Genomic DNA, 18,900 nt, shown 5'->3' with positions numbered 1-18,900 from the left:
AGTCTGTTCAAAGTCATTACTGAACACACACACACACACACACACACACACACGTTAATGTTGGTAATGTTAGGCCTACAATGACCAATGACTTTGTTCAGTTTTAGCCATATGCTGACTTTGAGATTGCTGTGTGTGTATGCATATGTATACATACATACATACATGGGTATTTGTGGGTTTATTTCTATTTTTCTCTGCCTCAGAGAGAAGCTAGCTGCATGTGGGAAACATCTGTTTAATCTCTCTGTGTGTTTTGTCTCTAGTGGCATCTCAGAGGGCTTGAGTGCCGCTGGTGTGTGTAAGCAGGTCAGAATATCGAAACCCTCATCTAACCGTGTATATGCAGTATATGAGTGCTGCCATCCATGCCAGTGCAGTCCTCACCGAGAGCCGTCACATCTCATTCTATTTACAGCCCATTCACTCTCTACAGCCAGCAATCAGGATTCCACGGCAGGCTGCACGCTCCAGCACGAGGCCAACATCAGCCAGACTTATCGGGTATTAGACTGCCCTGCAATCTCCATTTCATGAGCACCCAGTCTATAAACACTATTGATTTTCAAACTGTGCTTTTTGCACTTGTATCTAGTGGATTGTGGGCGTTCTGTCACAGGAATGACTGGTAATGAATAATAATGCAGAATTATAGGGAGATGGTGGGAGGTTTTTTTTCCGATCTGGTTTAAGTAGTGGCTGCTGGCGCGACAGCAGCTGAGAGTGAGCTCTGCTGCACGGCGGTGCTCTGAGGAGATGAGGTGGCCTCAAGGACACTTCAACTGTGAGAAACTAAACAAAGGGTGCAACAACAGACCTGGAGGGAATGAAAACTGCAGCATAAGTTTTGAAAATAACATTTAAGCCCTGTTCTAATTGGATTAGTTTTTAATGGAGGTGGTCCTCACATTTTTATTGACATGTCTAATGTTAATCCAATATGAACAGTAAGACATTTTAAAAATCTGTGATAATGGTAATCCAGTTTTAAACTGGACTGTAATGCTGTTTTGCAGCTGGCAAATGATTTAAGGAGTAGCATATGAAACTTTATGTCTGAGCTATAAGCAGCAATTTGAGGGTAATCACTGCCAATATGATTTTCTTGAATTACATACAAAGCAAGTAATTCCACTATCAGACTTCCCTACAAAGAATGTATAAGTAATTTAGCTTGAATTGAGGACTTTCTGACAATGTTGTTGTTAATTCAACCCTAAGTAGCAGTAATAATTATTATGTTAGCTATAAATATTTAATTCTGCTTTTCAACAAATTTGCATAATTATGTTCACACAGGGTTTAACAGCAAGCCACCATTGAGCCACAGATTGTCTTTAACATCCAGAAGATGCCTTAGTTGCCACCATGGTCATATAGTATCAGAAATATACAGGATCTCAGCATCGGTGAGTTTTTCATTTATTCGTTTGTGCTTTGTCTGAAGCAGCCTGGCTTGAGTCACCATAAATCGCGGCTCATATGTTCAAGTCTCAGGAGTTTACTGGGTCGCATGGGGTAAACTAACAAGCCAAGATTTCATTCCCAATAAAACAAGCCTCATAAAAGTTACTAGTACAAGCCAGGTTTATTGTAATCTATTTGGATTCCAGTTAAACTTTCTCTTTAGGTATAAATCACAAGAATCCACTGAGTTATTTATCACATTCTCAACTGAGTGCTGTGCACATTGTATGGTGGTTTTCTAAGAAACTCACCAGGATACGTAGCAGTGAGGTACCAGGAGGTGTGTTCTCAGGAAGGCTGATGTTGTACAGCGGTCTGCTGAAGATGGGCCGGTTGTCATTCTCATTGATCAGCTCAATGAAGACACGAGCAAACCCCACATGGTCAGACATGGACTCATTGGCATAAAGCTGAGGAGAGACAACAAGGAGTATATTTACACGAGTTTTAATATGGCCTTGGATATTATAATTTAGGTAAAAGAGAAACTGTCCTGTTTTAACATTTGTTTACCTATAGAAAATATTTCATATTTTTAGGTGGCATGCCTAAAAAAATATAATTATAATTAGTTTTTGTGCCATAGAAGTTACTGTTGTAAAGAATTGACTTGTTTGAGATTTAGAGATTTTAAATTATACACAGAGCGAGGCACCCTCTTGTTCTGTAAACCATTCAGGGGTAAATTGAGGTAACGAAATACCAATTTCACTGATCAAACAAGTCTGCAGTGTTGAGAGAGTGATATGGCCCCAGTCCGATCGAGCCTTGTGTCCAGACAAATGAAAACAAGTTGCACAAAAACATAATTGAGCTACTATCAGTCTTGCTGCTTAGAAATCACTCTTGGTCCACAGTTTATTCGAAGGGAGTCTCACAGGAAGACAACAGGGCCGCTTTGTCTCCAGCTACTCTGACCATTGGTCATCAAAAGAAGGCTGCCTTTTCTTATTCCACTTTGTATCTTTACAAAACTGATCTGTTGGACAGTGTTTGAAAATGTCTACAGCAAGTTTAGCTCATGTGCAAGCATCCCACCTGTTTAGGAATATTGCCTAGAAAGCTGTGCCTTGTGGGGATTCTCTCACACTGTGTGTCTCAGGGAATGGAGACCATCCCAGAACTCACCCTCTCATGTAAATGTCCACATGCACACCATAGGAATACTCATAAGTTAAAAACTCACTGAGAAGCTGTAGCTGCGAATGTGTTCGTAGTCCAGCGGCATGGCCACCCTCATTCTGATGTCGGCACGCCCCTGTACCGCTGTGGGGGAGATGGTGAAGTACTCTGAATTGTTTCCTGTCAGAAACACCTGGAACATGCTGTTCACCCCCTGCCATAAAAGAATAAGAGAAAGGTGAGTATAGAAAAACAAAGAGAAAAAGGGGGTGTTGAGAGAGAGCAAGGGCAGGTGGTGATATATATACTCTGTCTAACCTACTAGTGAAGAATGTAGATGATAGAATCTGCTACGGTAAATCCTTTGAGTTTTTATGAAAAATGATTGGACAAAAGATACAGTTTATATCAAGGGTACAGACACTGTATAAATATACAGAAAAGAACTACAGATGCATCAAAATCCTGAGCATTTTGATGCTTGTTGTACCCAGAATTATCAACATTGACTGTGACAGTAAAATAATAATCATAAACATAAACTTAACAAGCAACCTGTAGTAAGAGGTCAGAGGTCACACTACTGTGTTAGTCTGACAGTACAAACTAATAACATAATAGTGCAGAGTTTAGAAAAACAAAATCTTAGATGTGCACGTGAGGGAGGGAGAGAGTGGCAGAGTTCTGTGTGTGTGTGTGTGTGTGTGTGTGTGTGTGTGTGTGTGTGTGTGTGTGTGTGTGTGTGTGTGTTGGTATCTGACTGTGTGCGACTGTGTGTCACCACAGTAGGCTGATAGATACAACTAATAGGAAGTGGCGGGCACACGAATGCACACTAAAGTGTGCTGTCGTACACTGCTGTGATGCTGAGAGGCAAGATAACTGTACAGAGTAAATACCTGAGTGACTCAAATGCCTAGATTTTCCAGAGCAGTACCCACATGAGTCATACGTTTGCGTTTCTGCATGTGTTTTTTAAACAAAATGCAGTGAATAATAGATGTTTTCCATAATGTTGCTGATTATGAGGCTTCACAGTCAGCATCAGCAGGGAAAACAGCTCCATTTACTCTAATCAGTTGTGTGCAAGATGATGTTGTCTTGATGTTTGCTGCATACTGTGAACTGTATTAAGGGTCTAAGAAAATGTTGGTACACTTGAGTATCGTGATTGTATGTTTTGCAATACTGTATTGATTAACTAAACACTGTATCAATTTTCTATTTTAAATAGTTTACATGCAAAGATTTACGACAGTGGGTCATTTTGTGTTGTGTTTAAGCCCTAGACTGGCAGACAGCAGTGTTGTAACCTATTTTTGGCTGTTTAACTCTTTCCACTCCAACGTGACAACATATCACTAGCTTGCCACAGGGACTGTAATAAATACAAATGCAGATCTCACTGTTCTGACTGCCTAAAAAAACTTTTTAACTCAGATTTGATCAATATTGTGCTTTCGTTCTATAAAATTAAACACAAAAAATTGCAATATATCGCCTTGCTTACAGTATTATATTGCAATGTATTGAATCATAACCCCTGTATCACATCGCCAGATTCTTACTAATACACAGCTCTATACTGTGTACAATCCCATGAGTTCACCACATTATAAACAGTGTTGAACACTTAGACAGAAACAATTATAAAGAAATTTCCTGTTAACAGAAGGGGGACACTAACCCTCACATTGTTTCAGGGTCCAGTACACAATTGACCTCAAGAGCTTTGCAGACCTAAGAATCAAATGATGGTCCATAACAACACATTAATCATGTCTCCTCATCCGAATTCCTCTTTATCTCCACTACAAAAAGCTTCACTATACTGTTTCACATTATGTAAATGGCTAGTTGAGTGCAACATGGAGTATATCTCCATGCACTGCCCGCAGAGCTGTACACAGTATATGTGACTGAGAAGATCACCCAGCCTGTGAAGATGGTTTAAACAAGGGCTAGGTCAGATTACTCTGAAATGTAGTTAGTCACTGAATACAAATAACATGGGAATTGGCATTTTTTGTAATTAGTATTGTAATCCACTTGATTACAAAAAATGTTACCTGATCTGAATACCTCTGGAATACTTCAAAATCAAACAATAAAAATATTGCACGTTATACATAAAATGGACGCAGCCACAAAAATTTTAGTTCTCAACATCTCAAAATGCAAATAAAAAGCATTCAGCATATTCAGCATTTACAGCTGGTCAAATGAAATTACTCTTATAAAAATAGTACTGGCACAAACTACAAGCGTACTGTGTGTATTCGAGAACATGGGATGCTATTTCTTTTGTGTTTTTGTTTCTGCCATTTCTTAATCAAAGGCCACATGGAGCACTTACCAAAAATGTGTATCTTTCATTTTCAGTGTAAATAAAAAGGAATAAAAACTCCATTATCCAGAAATCCCTGTAAATCAGACACACTTTTCATTAGTTATTGAAGCTTTGCTATTCCTGAAAAAATAATGAATATATTTTAAATTGGCATTTTTTAAAAGATATAATCAAAATGTAATCAAATAATCTTTGAGAATGTAACTAATCTAATTACACTTTTTTCAAATGCAGTCTGGGCTAATTATGTTACTTATTTTGTGCAATTTGATTACATAATCCTGCTAACATGTAATGTGTTACTACCCAAGCCTGGTTGTAACAGTGTGCTTTAATAGTCACAGTGTGTGTTGTATAAAGGAGAAAAAGAAGCGATGATGTGATCCCTGATGACAACCATGACTATCTACCTCAATACAGATGCACGTGTCTGGGTTTGGTTTCAGGCTCACTATAATGTATGATAAAAAAACACAATGTTCAATTATGAGCATAGAGCCTGATTTAGAAATATTATGTTCTGTATAACCAGGTGGGTCTGGATGGCGAGGCTAGTACCATTTGATAAGTGATTTAGTTAAATTCTGCATAACCTCTAAAAAAAGACCTATAAACTTCATCTTCCTCTTACTTCTCTGCCTGAGATAAATCACACAGTACGAAGGCATCATGAGTAAATATAAACCAAGTCAGGGTCAAAATGACATCACAGACCCGGGAAGCCTGTGGCTGTCTTTAGCTGAGAAAACATCTCTAGATCCCTCCTGTCTTTATATATAGAGCTGCAGGGCGGCCAATCACGTAGCCATTGTGGCAGACAGAGGAAGACGGGTGCAGTGGTCGATTGGCATTATGCTGGCGGTTGAAATAGCCCCCTTGTTTTTGTTTTCATCTCTGGGAGAACCATTGTGGCTGATGACTCCTATTTAAAAGACCATCCAATATGCAGGGATGTCACCTCAAACTGCCCATAAACGTAATTGCCCGTCCATTTGCTTCTGCCTTTAGAAGCCCCCAATAAAAGCACCCTGTCAGACGCGACTGCCACAAAGTTTAGTGACAAGTTCCAGCAGCAAAAGTTTTATAGATGCTAACCGAGCAGAAGAGCATGTGAAGGGAGCGACAGGCAGAGAGAGAGGTAACTACCACTTGTGTCATAGTCTAAGAAATGAAACGTCTGCCTATAATCCCTCACACTTGGAAAAAGTGAGATTAAAGCACAGGTGTAGCGGAGTGTGAACGAGTGTGTGTAGCAGCACTGACATACAGGTTTAAAGGATCAAAACAGCAATACAAAAGTGCAAGACAAAAACGTCTCCTAGATTTTACTCCTTGGAATGGACGCATATGTGGAGTATTGGCATCAGTGTTACAATCCAGCACTGGCGAAACAGTCTCCAGCACACAATGTGGGAACACAACTGCATTTTTCATTTTTGTATAAAATCCCATTTCTCTGGGATCTTCCTGATGCATTTAGTTTTATGACAAATATGCAGTGAGCCGTGGCTGCTAACAGACTGCTTCTGAGGGAGTGCTTTCTAATGCACCATCTATGGTGAATCTGATTAAAACCATCTCAGAATTACCATAGCTATTCCTCAATTTGTGGTGAGCAATCTTATCATGGAGATACTGTAATGCTTTGAGGCAGGGTACCTCCCCAGACTGAGTGCTGCTTTTGCTCATGGTAAAATGTTGGGTGGTAACCCACAGAGGGACCTCTTATCACATGCCAGGTGTCTGGGTCGTCACCCCACCTGCGTGCAGCAATGCACTCGTGGTCTCTCCCTCACCATTGCAACACACCATCCTTGGAATAAATAAACAGACTTGCAACTAAATACTCCTCCTATCGCTCCTTGAAGTGCTTCCTTTCTCTTCCGTCTGCCGTTCTCTCTGTTTCTTCTCGCTTCACCAATTATTCAGACTTCTAGTTTTGCTCCATTGCAGGCTACTTTCCGTCCAACCATTTTTCTCAGAGTTCCTCCTTTCCTTTCCTCTCCTCATGTCTGTCTCTCTTTACTCTCCACCTTTTTCTCTATCCACTTGACTTGCAGTTATCTGTCAAATTCCACCCTGGCGGCTGCTGTGCCTGAATCAATCAGAGTTGACTAGCTTTCGGCTTATCTGCACCCTAGGTGATTGATTTTCCTCGTTAGGTATAATTTGATGCTCTATCCCATCTCTTCCAGAGCAAATTAAATTGTAGTCGAGTCCAATGCGCTGGTGTGAGCGAGCATGTGCACATGTGAGAGATGGAGAGGGAAAGTAAGAGAGAGACAGAGTGGCAGAGCAAGCGTAAAGTGAAAAAGTGTTTCTGTGTGTGTGTGTATTAGTGTCTGAGTGTGTGTCACCACAGTAGGATGATAGATACAACTAATGGGAAGTGGCGGGCACACTAAAGCACACTAAAGCGTGTTGTTGTACACTGCTGCTGACAGACCACGCTGACAGTCCACACACGCAGGCACGCACGCACGCACACACACACGCACGCACACACACACACACACACACACACACACACACACACACACACACACACACAGCTGCCGTGCACTTTGTTTCATAGAGTGGCTGATGTTCTTTTTGGCTGCTGCATTTATAAACCAGATAAATCTAAACCTAGAAATGACAACACAAAATACACACCACTCACGTGTAGCTGTCCTACTCACCTCTGTAGAGAGATCTTATCTGATTGAATACAGAGTGAAAAATGTCTTGCAAATGAGACTAATGAATCCTTCATTGATGCCTTGTGTCACTGCCAGCTGTTAGTCTCTGAGGTACTTCTTCAGTCCCTGGGAATGCCAGGTTGTTCATTAATAATAATAATAACTCTATTTGTATGATTACGTTTTCTGGCCCTGATCCTGATCTGTGTCCTTTAATACTGAGCATCTGCCAACAGAGTCTGATCTGATACTTCTATTTACTTAAATGTTGACACTGAAATAACATCTGTAGCCAACTTAAGCTGACACACATTATTTTACGCAAGCTACTTGATCCAAATACTGAAGGTCCTAGTTCAAAACTATTGCATTTATAAGCTTAAATTATAGATACAATTAATGAATATCTAACGAGTTAAAGACTCCTGGGATTGACACGAAGCGATAAACTAGAGTATGGGTGTCAAACATACACCTTATTGGAACCCTATTGCTAAGGCACTGTGAAAATTATTGATTTGTAAATGGTTTGTAAGGCAGGGAATAACTTAACCTGCTTCCTTAATAGCCTCCACTTTAGTTTGGTGTGGTGATGCCTGCGTTACTACACAGGAGTGGAAATGTATGGAAAAATGCGCATGTAATGACAGTAAGTAGCAGATTGGCTGAATGTGGACAATCTGAGGCATATGGTTGAAACTGCACTTATTTTTCTTTAGACATCTCAGGCTTGTTAATCGTCCCTTTTGTAAATGGATGACTATTTTCAGAGTGTACTTTTTTACACTAAAAGAAAGAACATTTTGATGATGTTGTTACTGACATGTTACTATTTATTGGTTTTACTGGTATGGCCCACTTGAGATCAAATTGGGCTGTATGTGACCCATGAGGTAAAACGAGATTCACAGCCCATAGCGAGACAGAGGATGTGTTGTTGGGACTACAAAAACACTCAGTGTTTAACTGTGGAGGTTCTTCCCTCACAAATGATTTCTGACAAACAACAGCTGCAGACATTACTTTAAGCAGACAACAGAAAGTTTCATTTTGGCCTGTCATCAAGTTACTCATGGAATTAACGTTAATTCCATCAACTGCTGCCGGCTACATCTGTCATTTTAACCAGTGAAAGCGACAATCAGAGATAGGAGATTCGTTAGTGTTGGAGCTCAGCAAATCAGTGTGTGTTGCCAACCCCTGTGTCTGAATTCAGAGGTACTTTCACAGAGACATTTTTACAATGACATACTTTAATTTTCACCTGCATATAGTAAAATACTTAAAGGAGTAAAGGAGAACAGCACTTACATAGCAGGCTGTGGTAGAAAGAACTGCTGAGTGCAGTAAAGAAAGGATCAAATTCTGATCAGCGATATCTCATCCAATACCGATCCATTAAAATATGCCCAGATTGGTCCGGATATGAATTCTTAGGATCGACTTGAGACATCTCTACTAAAAATGGTAAGATACAGAGGCAGTATGGTATCATTGCAACCTAATCTGGATAAGAGTATCAGCCCAATGTAACAATGTTGTGACTGTGTCAGCCATCAGGATGAAATCCACCCACCTCATCCTTGTCTTCAGCCTGGATGAAGAGGGGAAGGGCAAAGCCCACCTGGGCCAGTTCGGTGATGTGAACACGATACTCAGAACTGTTGAACTTTGGTGCGTTGTCATTCTTGTCAATTAGCAGGATGGTAAAGGTGGTCATCACTGTCGCGTCAGATGGACGGCGATCATCTTTCAACTCTGTGGCCTTATAGAGAGCAACCGGGGGAAGTGGAGAGAAAGAGATAAAGAGACAGAGAGAGAGAGAGAGAGAGAGATTTGATTGCACTGAAAATGTCATTTTGGATGGAGGTGGTCCGCACGCAATCTCAGCCAGGTATTTACAACTGTTCATTTATTGGATCAAAAGGTGGACGGACGGACTCAAAGCAATCATAGAAATAGGCTCAAAGTGAGGCCAAGAGAGGGCCAGGACATGTCCATCCACACATACACATACATACACACAATGGGATTTGGGAGAAAGGAGTCCCATTGAGAAGACACAATTACACACTCTCCCCTTTTCTGGCTGCCTGAGTATCGAAGATGTGAGGCCTCTGAAATGAAAAAAATAGGAGAGAAAGATAGGAATGGGCAGCTGTGGTCCTTTATTGATGGAAGAGTGTCACAAGCAATAGGAGAAGCAATAGGAGCAGAGGCAAGAACAACATGCTGGTCTCTGGGTAATCAAGGTAGTTTAGCCTCTCTCGTCCCAACGCCACTGAATCATTTGACCTCCACCTCCACACGCTCAGCACTATCTAAGCTCCCTGAAGTTGAGAAATTAGTTGTATTACTATGGCACACCGCAATCAATAGTAGCACCACCTAAGAAAGCACAAGCAGAGAGGGGGAGAGAAAATGTAGAGGGAAAAAAATCCATATCTTATAAATACATTTTGGGCGACATTTTTTCGTTTTCAGCACTTTCGCTTATTCTACTTTTCTTCTTTGTAATTATTGATTTCAATTAAAAAGATAGACTGAGGCTGGAATATGTAAGCCAGCATCTTTTTTTGTATTAAACCTCAGAGCCAGTTGTATCTCAATGTTGTATCTCTCATAAAAAAATGTCATACAACTTGCTTGTTATGAGCAATAACAGCAGCTGCATGAGTAAATACGTGAGTGCTAGTGAGGCTATTAGGTGCTCTTAAAAGGCCATTTGTTGTGATGTACAGGTGCAAACGATTTGACTTGACATGCCATCAAAATCCCCAAACGTAACATTGCAGTTACACGGGAAAAACTATGTCTTTGATCGCAAATCCTTCCACTTTCAGTTGCACTTGGAAATCCATTTCACGCACCCTCTCACACCCCGTGGGAACCACTTGGTGAACAATACTGGAAGAGAAGAAATGACAAGGAAAAAGCAAAGTGGTGGAGTGGACAAGGTGGGAAGGCCGAGGGTGGGGTGAGAGGGCAGGACTGACATGCTAAAAAGCCAAGTGCGATAGATTTTAGGCTCAGTGGAGGGACAGAGGGATTCAGCGGCTGCACCTGCTTCAAACTCAAGAAAAAAGGAAAAGAGGGAAGAACAAAGGAACCCTGAGCATTGAAGAGGACTCTAAATCCTGTTCCTTTATCTTGTCCTCCTCTGCTCCTCCTGTCCTCCCTGGCTGCTGGCTGTTCACTGAACACAAGCCCCTAAAGGGAACATTATCACAGAATCACAAACACAAACGTCTTCACTGACAAGCCCAATAAAGGAACTTGAATTTGTCTGGGTCATATTCGACACAGCGTCTATAAACATATAAAGTACTGCAGGATCTTGCATTTAGTCAGTGTTTAACAAAGTACTGACCTTGAAATCTTTCTTAATTATAGCAGTGTGTATCTACCTCAAAGACTGTCACAATATGTACAGTGTGAATTGGGAGTGAAGTCTTGCATTTAGCAGGTCTTTTGAGGCTATATAAAACCCAGACACTGCATTGATTTAATATACTATCATATCAAAGCCCTCTTTTGATCCACCGGCGAAACAGATTTCGATCCCTGCTCTTGGCTGCGACAGTCCCTCCACCCCTCAGATGCCCCCAGTCAGTAGCTCACCTTGACAGTGAGAGTGAATCCTGCTGAGTAGAGTGGGTTTTCTCTGTCCAGCTGGCCATTCACTGTCAGGGACCCGCTGATGTAGTCCAGGGCAAAAACGCTGTTGGTGTTCCCTGGATGGATGGATGGATGGATGGATGGAGGGAGAGAGAAAGACAGACAGAGATAAGAACGTCAGAGGGACAAACGAAACTGGCGTTGTGTATAATTCAACATAACCCTGGGTTGCACCTGGGAGCCTCTGGACAGGAAGGTGCTGGATGAGCTATGTGCACGTCTCTATTTCATGCAATATGGATACGGCTTTTGCTGGGCTGTCTTTTGTCTCTCTACCTGCCATTGGCTGACCCACCACCTCCAACCCGTCCACAAGTTGCCTCTCCTGCATCCCTTTGTTTCATCTGTCACCGTCTGCCCTCCTTTCACTGCTTCCGTTTCTTTGTCAGCTTCCCCTCCTTCTGTCTCTTCTACAGTCAATTCACATTCACTGAATTCAAGTTGCATTATGATTTTAATTCACTTTCAATATTGAAAATCCAGTATGCTTATTTAATTACTTGAAATAAGCTAAGCTTCTGCTGCCCCAAAATTCTAAAACGCTTATTCAAAGCTCAAGACAATATGATCGCACACAAGACTGATACTGTGGTAGCACACTGCACAATCCTCCTGAACTACATCACTTTACATGGGCTGATGAATTGCATTAACTTTGTCATAGTCCATGCACTTCTTCAAAGAGGAGCGATTCAAATTATGAACGCTGCACTGTTCTCATTAACAAGTTCAAGTGTGCCTGGTGTTCTCTATTCACTTCGATTACACAGGTTAAAATATTAGACTGAGACCCACTTGAGTCCTCTTCACATATTTTCTTATTCCCTCTCTTCTTTTTAAAATTACAGTCCTTCTCATTAAGTTTCCTCTCACCTCTATCAAACTCTACCGTGACACTCAGTCTCACTCTCTCTCAGGCATCTTGTGGCTGTTGCCTGCTAATTGCACCCAGCAGATGGAGACAATAAGCGAAAATAAACCCAATCGCCCTCACTTCTCCACTGTTAGTGCCCCCCCCCCCCCCGCACTGGCCGGTGTCACTCGCCCTCTCACCCAACCTATTCACTCCATCAAGTCAAATAAATCCCATTAAAAAACACACAACACCTTCACAACCTTATTGTGATTTGTTATGCCCATCACATGTGTTGCATGAGACCTGAAGAAGCCCCTGTGCAATCTAGAGATAGTGGCAGTTCATACATGAGAATGTTATCAGAGCGATCTGCTCAGTGGAGCAAACAATGGAGCAGACAGAGCTGTATGAGAGGGCGCTGACAGTCAAGTCCACCTGGAACTAATTCACTTATGTCTTGTTAATACAGACCGCTCTTACGGCTCTGACAGCCCAGCAGCTCCTCTGTGCTCCCACATACTGTATATTTAACAGGATAATCTCTGAATGAAAAAAGAGCAAACATTCTCAGTGAAATCATTTCCTGTCTATGTAAAAGTAGAAAAATATGTGGATATATACACAATAGTTACCAGGTTATAAAGCTGAAAATAGGAATCTCTTAACAAACTGCACTGATATGCATCTGTGGAAATTGTATCGCCATTGGATAGTGCCTGACTACATTAAAATGTACAGGTGTAAATGCACTCAAAACACATTGAGGACGAATCGTGATCTGATGAGCCAATCCACCTCTGGAGGTGGTCCGGGACGCCTTGTGAACACATTGAACATACATCTAAATGCAACTACGTTTTCAATCTACATACAACAACTACGTTTGTGGAAAACACGGCTCTCCCTCACCTGAGGCTGAAGGCACACAATGGTCTATCTCTTATCTGATGTAGACACCACTGGGGTGTCTCCCTCATCTGTAATGTATTCTTCTTATCAATCAGTGTCTTACAATCAGGTAGGCTTGTTTCGACCTTGTCTACCTTGCTGAGTGGCTCTGACATATATAAGAAAGAAAGATATGGACTAGTGAAGACTTTTTAAAAATATTTGTTTTATTTCTATACCAATATTGTCTCTGAAAATGTGGATATTACGTGCACCCTATATAACTGTAATTAAAAAATATAAAAATAAATCGTTTTCTCATTCATATTATATGTTTACAGGCGGGGGCGGGCTTGTTTGGACTGCATTTGGTTGTTTGAACTGGACGGCGCGATCAGATCTCATTTGGCTTTCAATGTGGACACTGTATATATTATTATTAATAAAGTATTACTGTTTTGTCTTCTATTTTGTCCCTTAATCAATATTCATTAAAACACACAGCAATTTACAGCCCTTCACTGATTCCTTTGTAATGCATCTAAGCTTGCATACATAAACTTTTTGTAATTTGTACAAAGTCTGTATTACTGCTTAGTCTTAAACCTGTGATCAACTATGCAATTTTTTATTTTATCCTTTTCTTTTTTTTGGTATGTTTATTGTTATTTAATCAGGGAGGTATCTTTATCTTCTTAAGCCATCTTTTTTTGAATCCTTACTTTACACATGTATGTGCAAATATTAGAATCTTTATGTAATATAAAGAGAATAAACTACAAGCTACACTACAAGCAGTAAATTCATAAAGTTGTAAAACGGCACTGCAGCTTTGCATTTTGACCATTGCTGCTTTGTTTGTCAAGTATATAATTGTCTACCTGAAACACACATAAAGTCATCATACCAGTAATATATCAGAGGACAGGTTTAAAAGGGAATACTACAGATGTAAGTCATTCCAGCCATTACAGGACAGAGGAAAAATGTACCACCACTTCTGGGTTCTGATTCACTCTTGTCACTCTTGTCTATTACTTATTCATTTGATATAAGCAGATTTCACACATATCAGTGAAAAGCAGAGGTGTTATTTAATCTATCATACTACACAACATCTGTTCATTAAAAATGAAGCACAACTTTCTAGACTGAAACGATCTAAATTTAGAGTGGAGAGCAAAGCTAACAAAACTCCAAGAACTGCTCTCTAACCTGCTTAAATATGAACATTTTAAAATACTGTGTTAAAAAAAAAATGTTTTTTTTTCCTGCATGTAGTCACTGATCAGTACATGTAACATTGTTCAAAGTGTAAAAAAAAAAAAAATCCTACATGCCGAAAAGCATGTCCTCTGAATTCACATTGTTTTCACAGTACTTTTTTTTGTGAGTAGGGCACACTATGGACCCTGCGCTGCACTTTGAGGGATTAAGAATGACTCTCTTTCAGATAGTTTATAGCTGAGGTCTAGACTCCTGAGAAACATGGTCAGATGGTAAGTCTACAGGGCACAACGGCTGGGGTCAACAGATTAACCTGTGCCTGTGTTCCCCACACCCCACTCGCTGCTCTATTATTGCCCTGTACCTAGCCTGGAATGGAGAGGAGGGAAGCTACAGAACAAAGCGCACAGAGGGGGCGTAGAGATGGGAGGCAGGCCAGCAGAGAGAGCACAGCCTTTGGGTAATTAGCCTGGATTGAGGCCAAAAGGTGGAGAAAGGGAGGGAGGCAGAAGGGACAAAAACTACTGATGATTATATCCAGCTTACATAATCTATTTAATTGTGGACCTGGAGGAAAGTGTTAATAGGAATGCAGTGTGACTCCTGCAATGCTCAAGTTCCCAACATGATTAAAACCCAACTAAAAATACACACATGCCGACAATTTACATTAAAATCATACTTTAAACTTGAGAGTATTACAGAGTGATTGGTCAGGACAACAATGCATACTGTGCATTCAAAAATCGTTACAGGTCACAGTTTAAATTTTTAATCAATTTTTATTTTCTGATTATACACCTATAGTCATTGGTGTGGTCATAACTGATGAGGTGGGTGTACTACTAGGTGGATGGATAGGCTACTGAAGAGGAAGTGGGCATACGCCTATACATTTCAATGGCCTTTTGGCTGGCAGGGTGATATACTGTAAACTGTTTCAGTTTAGGTTTGTGCAGTGTGACAGTTTAGACATCTCAAACATAGGCATCATTTAGGTATGGTAAGGTATGGCAGCTGCCATACCTTGGAATCGGGAGAAAAAAACTATTGAATAAATTGTTCGCCACTTCGCTCCTCCATGAGTTATGAGTTATGTGAGTTATCTGTGTGTTGTAAAAGCATTTTGCTCTGCTGCTGTAGACAGCCTGTCTAAATGTTGTCTTGAAGGCTGTCTGATTGTATGTGGGGGTTTTTTCTTCATGCCGGCATGTTAAGCTTGTATTTTCGGTCTCTGGAGACCTTTACTGTATGTCGTACACTAGACCCCTTGGTTATCTTCTAGAAATAAGCTTGTAATTAATTTATATGTCTATATGTTTATATTATATATATATAATATATATATATATATTCTCTTTATAATAACTGATACAGAGATGCTGTATTGTGGTGATGTATTGCATTGTAGTGCACAGCGTGCGCCACCAGAGGTCAGTATTTACTGGTGGAAAAGGCAGCTGAGCTGAGAAAGATGGCATCTGCAAGTGGTAGGGATAATGTGACAGGACTGGAAAAAAGCCGGCCACAAATGACAAAGCAGAAAAACAGCATATTTTTACTCAGTGAATTAAAGGATTATTTCAAACAAATCAGAGCTGGTAATTGTTGGAGCAGTGGACCATCTAACTAGATGACAAACAAGACTAAGACTTTTTTTTTTTTTTAGAAGGATTTGTCGTTTCTGTAGAGCTTGAATGAAGTGCATTTTCAGTGAGTTAACAAGTCAATTAAGCTAGTCTTATTCGGTGAAAGAAAGACTCTTGAATTCAAAAGGTGCAAGGTTGTGATGTTCTGTTCAATAAGAAAAAAATGTGTAATACTATTTCCTTTCTTTACATTTAAGCTTATAGAATGTAGAAAACTCAGTGCTCGAACACATCTCCCAGCTGAAAGGGGGGGCTCTATAATAATGTTACACTGCTAGAGGGCATTACCTTCGTCTTGAATGTGAAGATATGTCGTTTTTCTGAGATAGACCATTTGCTGAAAGCACTGATGCTTGCATATTTCTTGGGAGGATGGTCTCACAATTTGGATTTCAGTCCCAGAAAAAAAGAAGAGCATGAAACAGAAGATCGATAATATTGAATGTTCCCTAGCAAAACGATGACCCTTTGTAATCAATGTAATAATCCTACAGAAACTGCTTGGGCCAAGTTGCTTATTAGGTGTATTAGTTTGTCACAGTTAGACTTAACTTGGGGAAAAATGCCTGTCATTTTACACCATGCACCAGTGAAAATAAGCTGACACATTCATTGCAACATTTACTTTTTTGCCTGGATGGGAGGGGGCAGGCAGGAGGTTGATGTTGATAATGATTGGTGGTGGTGGTGGTGGTGGTGGTGGGATAATGCGCATCAGAGACTCAGACCCACTCAGTGTGGGCATCGTGCCTCTAAATTGGTTTGTCAGCTTCAGTGGACTGACTTGCATGCCAATCTACTCCAACAGCCGCTTCTTACCCGGACGACTGGGCACTCACCTGGCCAAGCAACGAGTGGCGTCTATACACCAACACACACAAAAACACACACCTGCAAAAGCACATAAGTGGTGTGCTCTAATGTACATGTGCACAGTAACAGCAGACTGTTGGTTCTACTCCCTGGATGCATCCGGTAAAGAGGCTTTGACTCGCTGCTTCAGGTTCCACAGAACGGCCTTCCACCTCAGCTCTGCTGTGTCGAGCTGGACCAGAGACACAGACTGAAATTACACAGTGACTCACAGCTCCCACTGAGAGGAAAATATAATCATATTCTAATTGCTGATAGAAAGTGTTCTCCAGTGATCTGCCAGGACACTGTGATTAGACCCCCAGGGGGTGAAAATGGCTGCACGCAGTTATGCACACACATTCAAATTTAGCACAAATAAATGCACACTTCCTATTCGCGTTTGATATTCATATTTAGTGGATGTGTTTATGTGCTCCGTGTGTGTTAAAATATTTCTATTCTGAATTCTTATGTAGATAGAGTATGCACGTGTGTATATGTGTGTGTGTGTGTCAGAGTGCATGTGGTGCTAACTGGCAGAGTTTGATTCTATGATGTGAGACTCCGGGGGATTAGCCATGCTCTCACATTACCGACAGTACTGGACTGGAAAATGAGAAACCATGCCATGATTTTGTCTAGTGTGGAGTACACACTTAAATGCACTCTCTCTCTCTCTCTCTCTCTCTCTCTCTCTCTCTCTCTCTCTCTCTCTCACGCAATAACCACACACACACACACACACACACACACACACACACACACACACACACACACACACACACACACCCCTAAATAAATGCCCAAAAGCATGCACGCACAGACAAACAAACTCACACCATTATTTCCTTGTGGTGCAAATTTTGTATGTGTGCAATAGCTTCAATAGCTAATACAACAATTACGAGATAAAAGTAATCCAAATAATTTGCCACTTTGAATAATCTCAGCATTACCAAAGCATAAAGAAAAGCACGGGTACGGATTTCATATTATCTATTGACAAACACATTTAAAGTTTTGTGTCATGAACAATGAAATGAAGGCTCATTTACAGAGAACAGTTTCCTCATTGAAATTCTCAACTCCACATACAAAAAGCAGGAGAGTGGAGACAGAGTAGGAAAAACAGAGAGGTTGGAAACAGGAGTGTATTGAGTTGCACAAGTGGAAAACATACATGTGTAGTTATTATGCGGGGATTGCCCAAGAGAACAGAAGAAATAAGGCATTTGATCTGATGAGTTCAATCGGGCGTGCGACAAGTGGATGACAATGACTTTCTCCGAGCAATGAGCTTTTGAGGACAGCTGAAGCAGGAGTTCTCCAAGTGTAATCGCCATGACTAAGCCAGTGACAACTGTTTTCTCTAGTTTGTGACAACACCATGGGGGCGCTGGAACATTCTAGTAATGTGATATGGCATGCAGCCAGTGCTCATAGTCTTGGGGCTAAGATTTTGTGTACTTTGCTAAATGTACACAAATTAGTGTCACTTTTAAGGATTACGCCTACAGGCAAATCATGTTGATGATGAGGTTTTAGTTATTGTCTTCAAACTACACTCACTTCTAAATCTAAATGAATAGCTTCTCGCATACACTGAGTTGCTTGTGCACATGCTCATCTGTGCATGGATGCACACCCCCCCTGTATGACAGCTACCAGTGCATTTGTATGTGTTTTTGTGTGTGTGATGCAGAGTGATAATGGCCCTGTGGGTGTCTTGCCATTGGCAGACAAGCTGCATTTCATGAATACTCAATGAACTAGTTTCATCAAAAGTTTTTCTTCAAAAAAAGGTTCAAGGACAAATATTCTAAGACAATACACGGCAGATGAAAGCAACTTGCTTTCTTGCCCAGGTATCACACTCTGTGTGGTTGACACAGCTGGTTAGACACACTTACACTGTTGCTTTCATGGCGTCCTCCACCTTGTTACAAAATGGTGTCTGCTTCTTCAGCAAGGAGTTACTGCAAGGAACAGTACAACCTTCTGCAGAGCAAGTCCAGTTTTCCAGTGGACACTGTGGCCATAATGGCACACCCCTGAGAATTCTCAGAAGACTGAATTCAACTATGACTCAGTGCAGTACACTATAGTATCAAGCGATCTGAGTCATTT

At 40.8% G+C, this 18,900-nt stretch overlaps 1 protein-coding gene across 2 annotated transcripts in view; it reads right to left on the bottom strand.

Moving 5' to 3' along the window:
* The window catches only part of cdh23 (cadherin-related 23), a 210,140-nt gene that overhangs the window by 84,525 nt on the left and 106,715 nt on the right, over window positions 1–18,900 (bottom strand). For both annotated transcript variants that reach the window (XM_049599677.1, XM_049599676.1), the window contains 4 exons: window positions 11,242–11,354; window positions 9,197–9,385; window positions 2,654–2,803; window positions 1,719–1,877 (listed from right to left, as the gene is read on the bottom strand). In XM_049599677.1, the coding sequence (XP_049455634.1) occupies window positions 1,719–1,877; window positions 2,654–2,803; window positions 9,197–9,385; window positions 11,242–11,354 (611 nt within the window). The remainder of the gene's footprint in view (window positions 1–1,718; window positions 1,878–2,653; window positions 2,804–9,196; window positions 9,386–11,241; window positions 11,355–18,900) is intronic.

Source organism: Epinephelus fuscoguttatus, linkage group LG16 (genome assembly GCF_011397635.1).
Source record: "Epinephelus fuscoguttatus linkage group LG16, E.fuscoguttatus.final_Chr_v1".
NCBI lineage: Eukaryota > Metazoa > Chordata > Actinopteri > Perciformes > Serranidae > Epinephelus > Epinephelus fuscoguttatus.
This window is presented reverse-complemented; position numbering and strand designations above follow the sequence as displayed.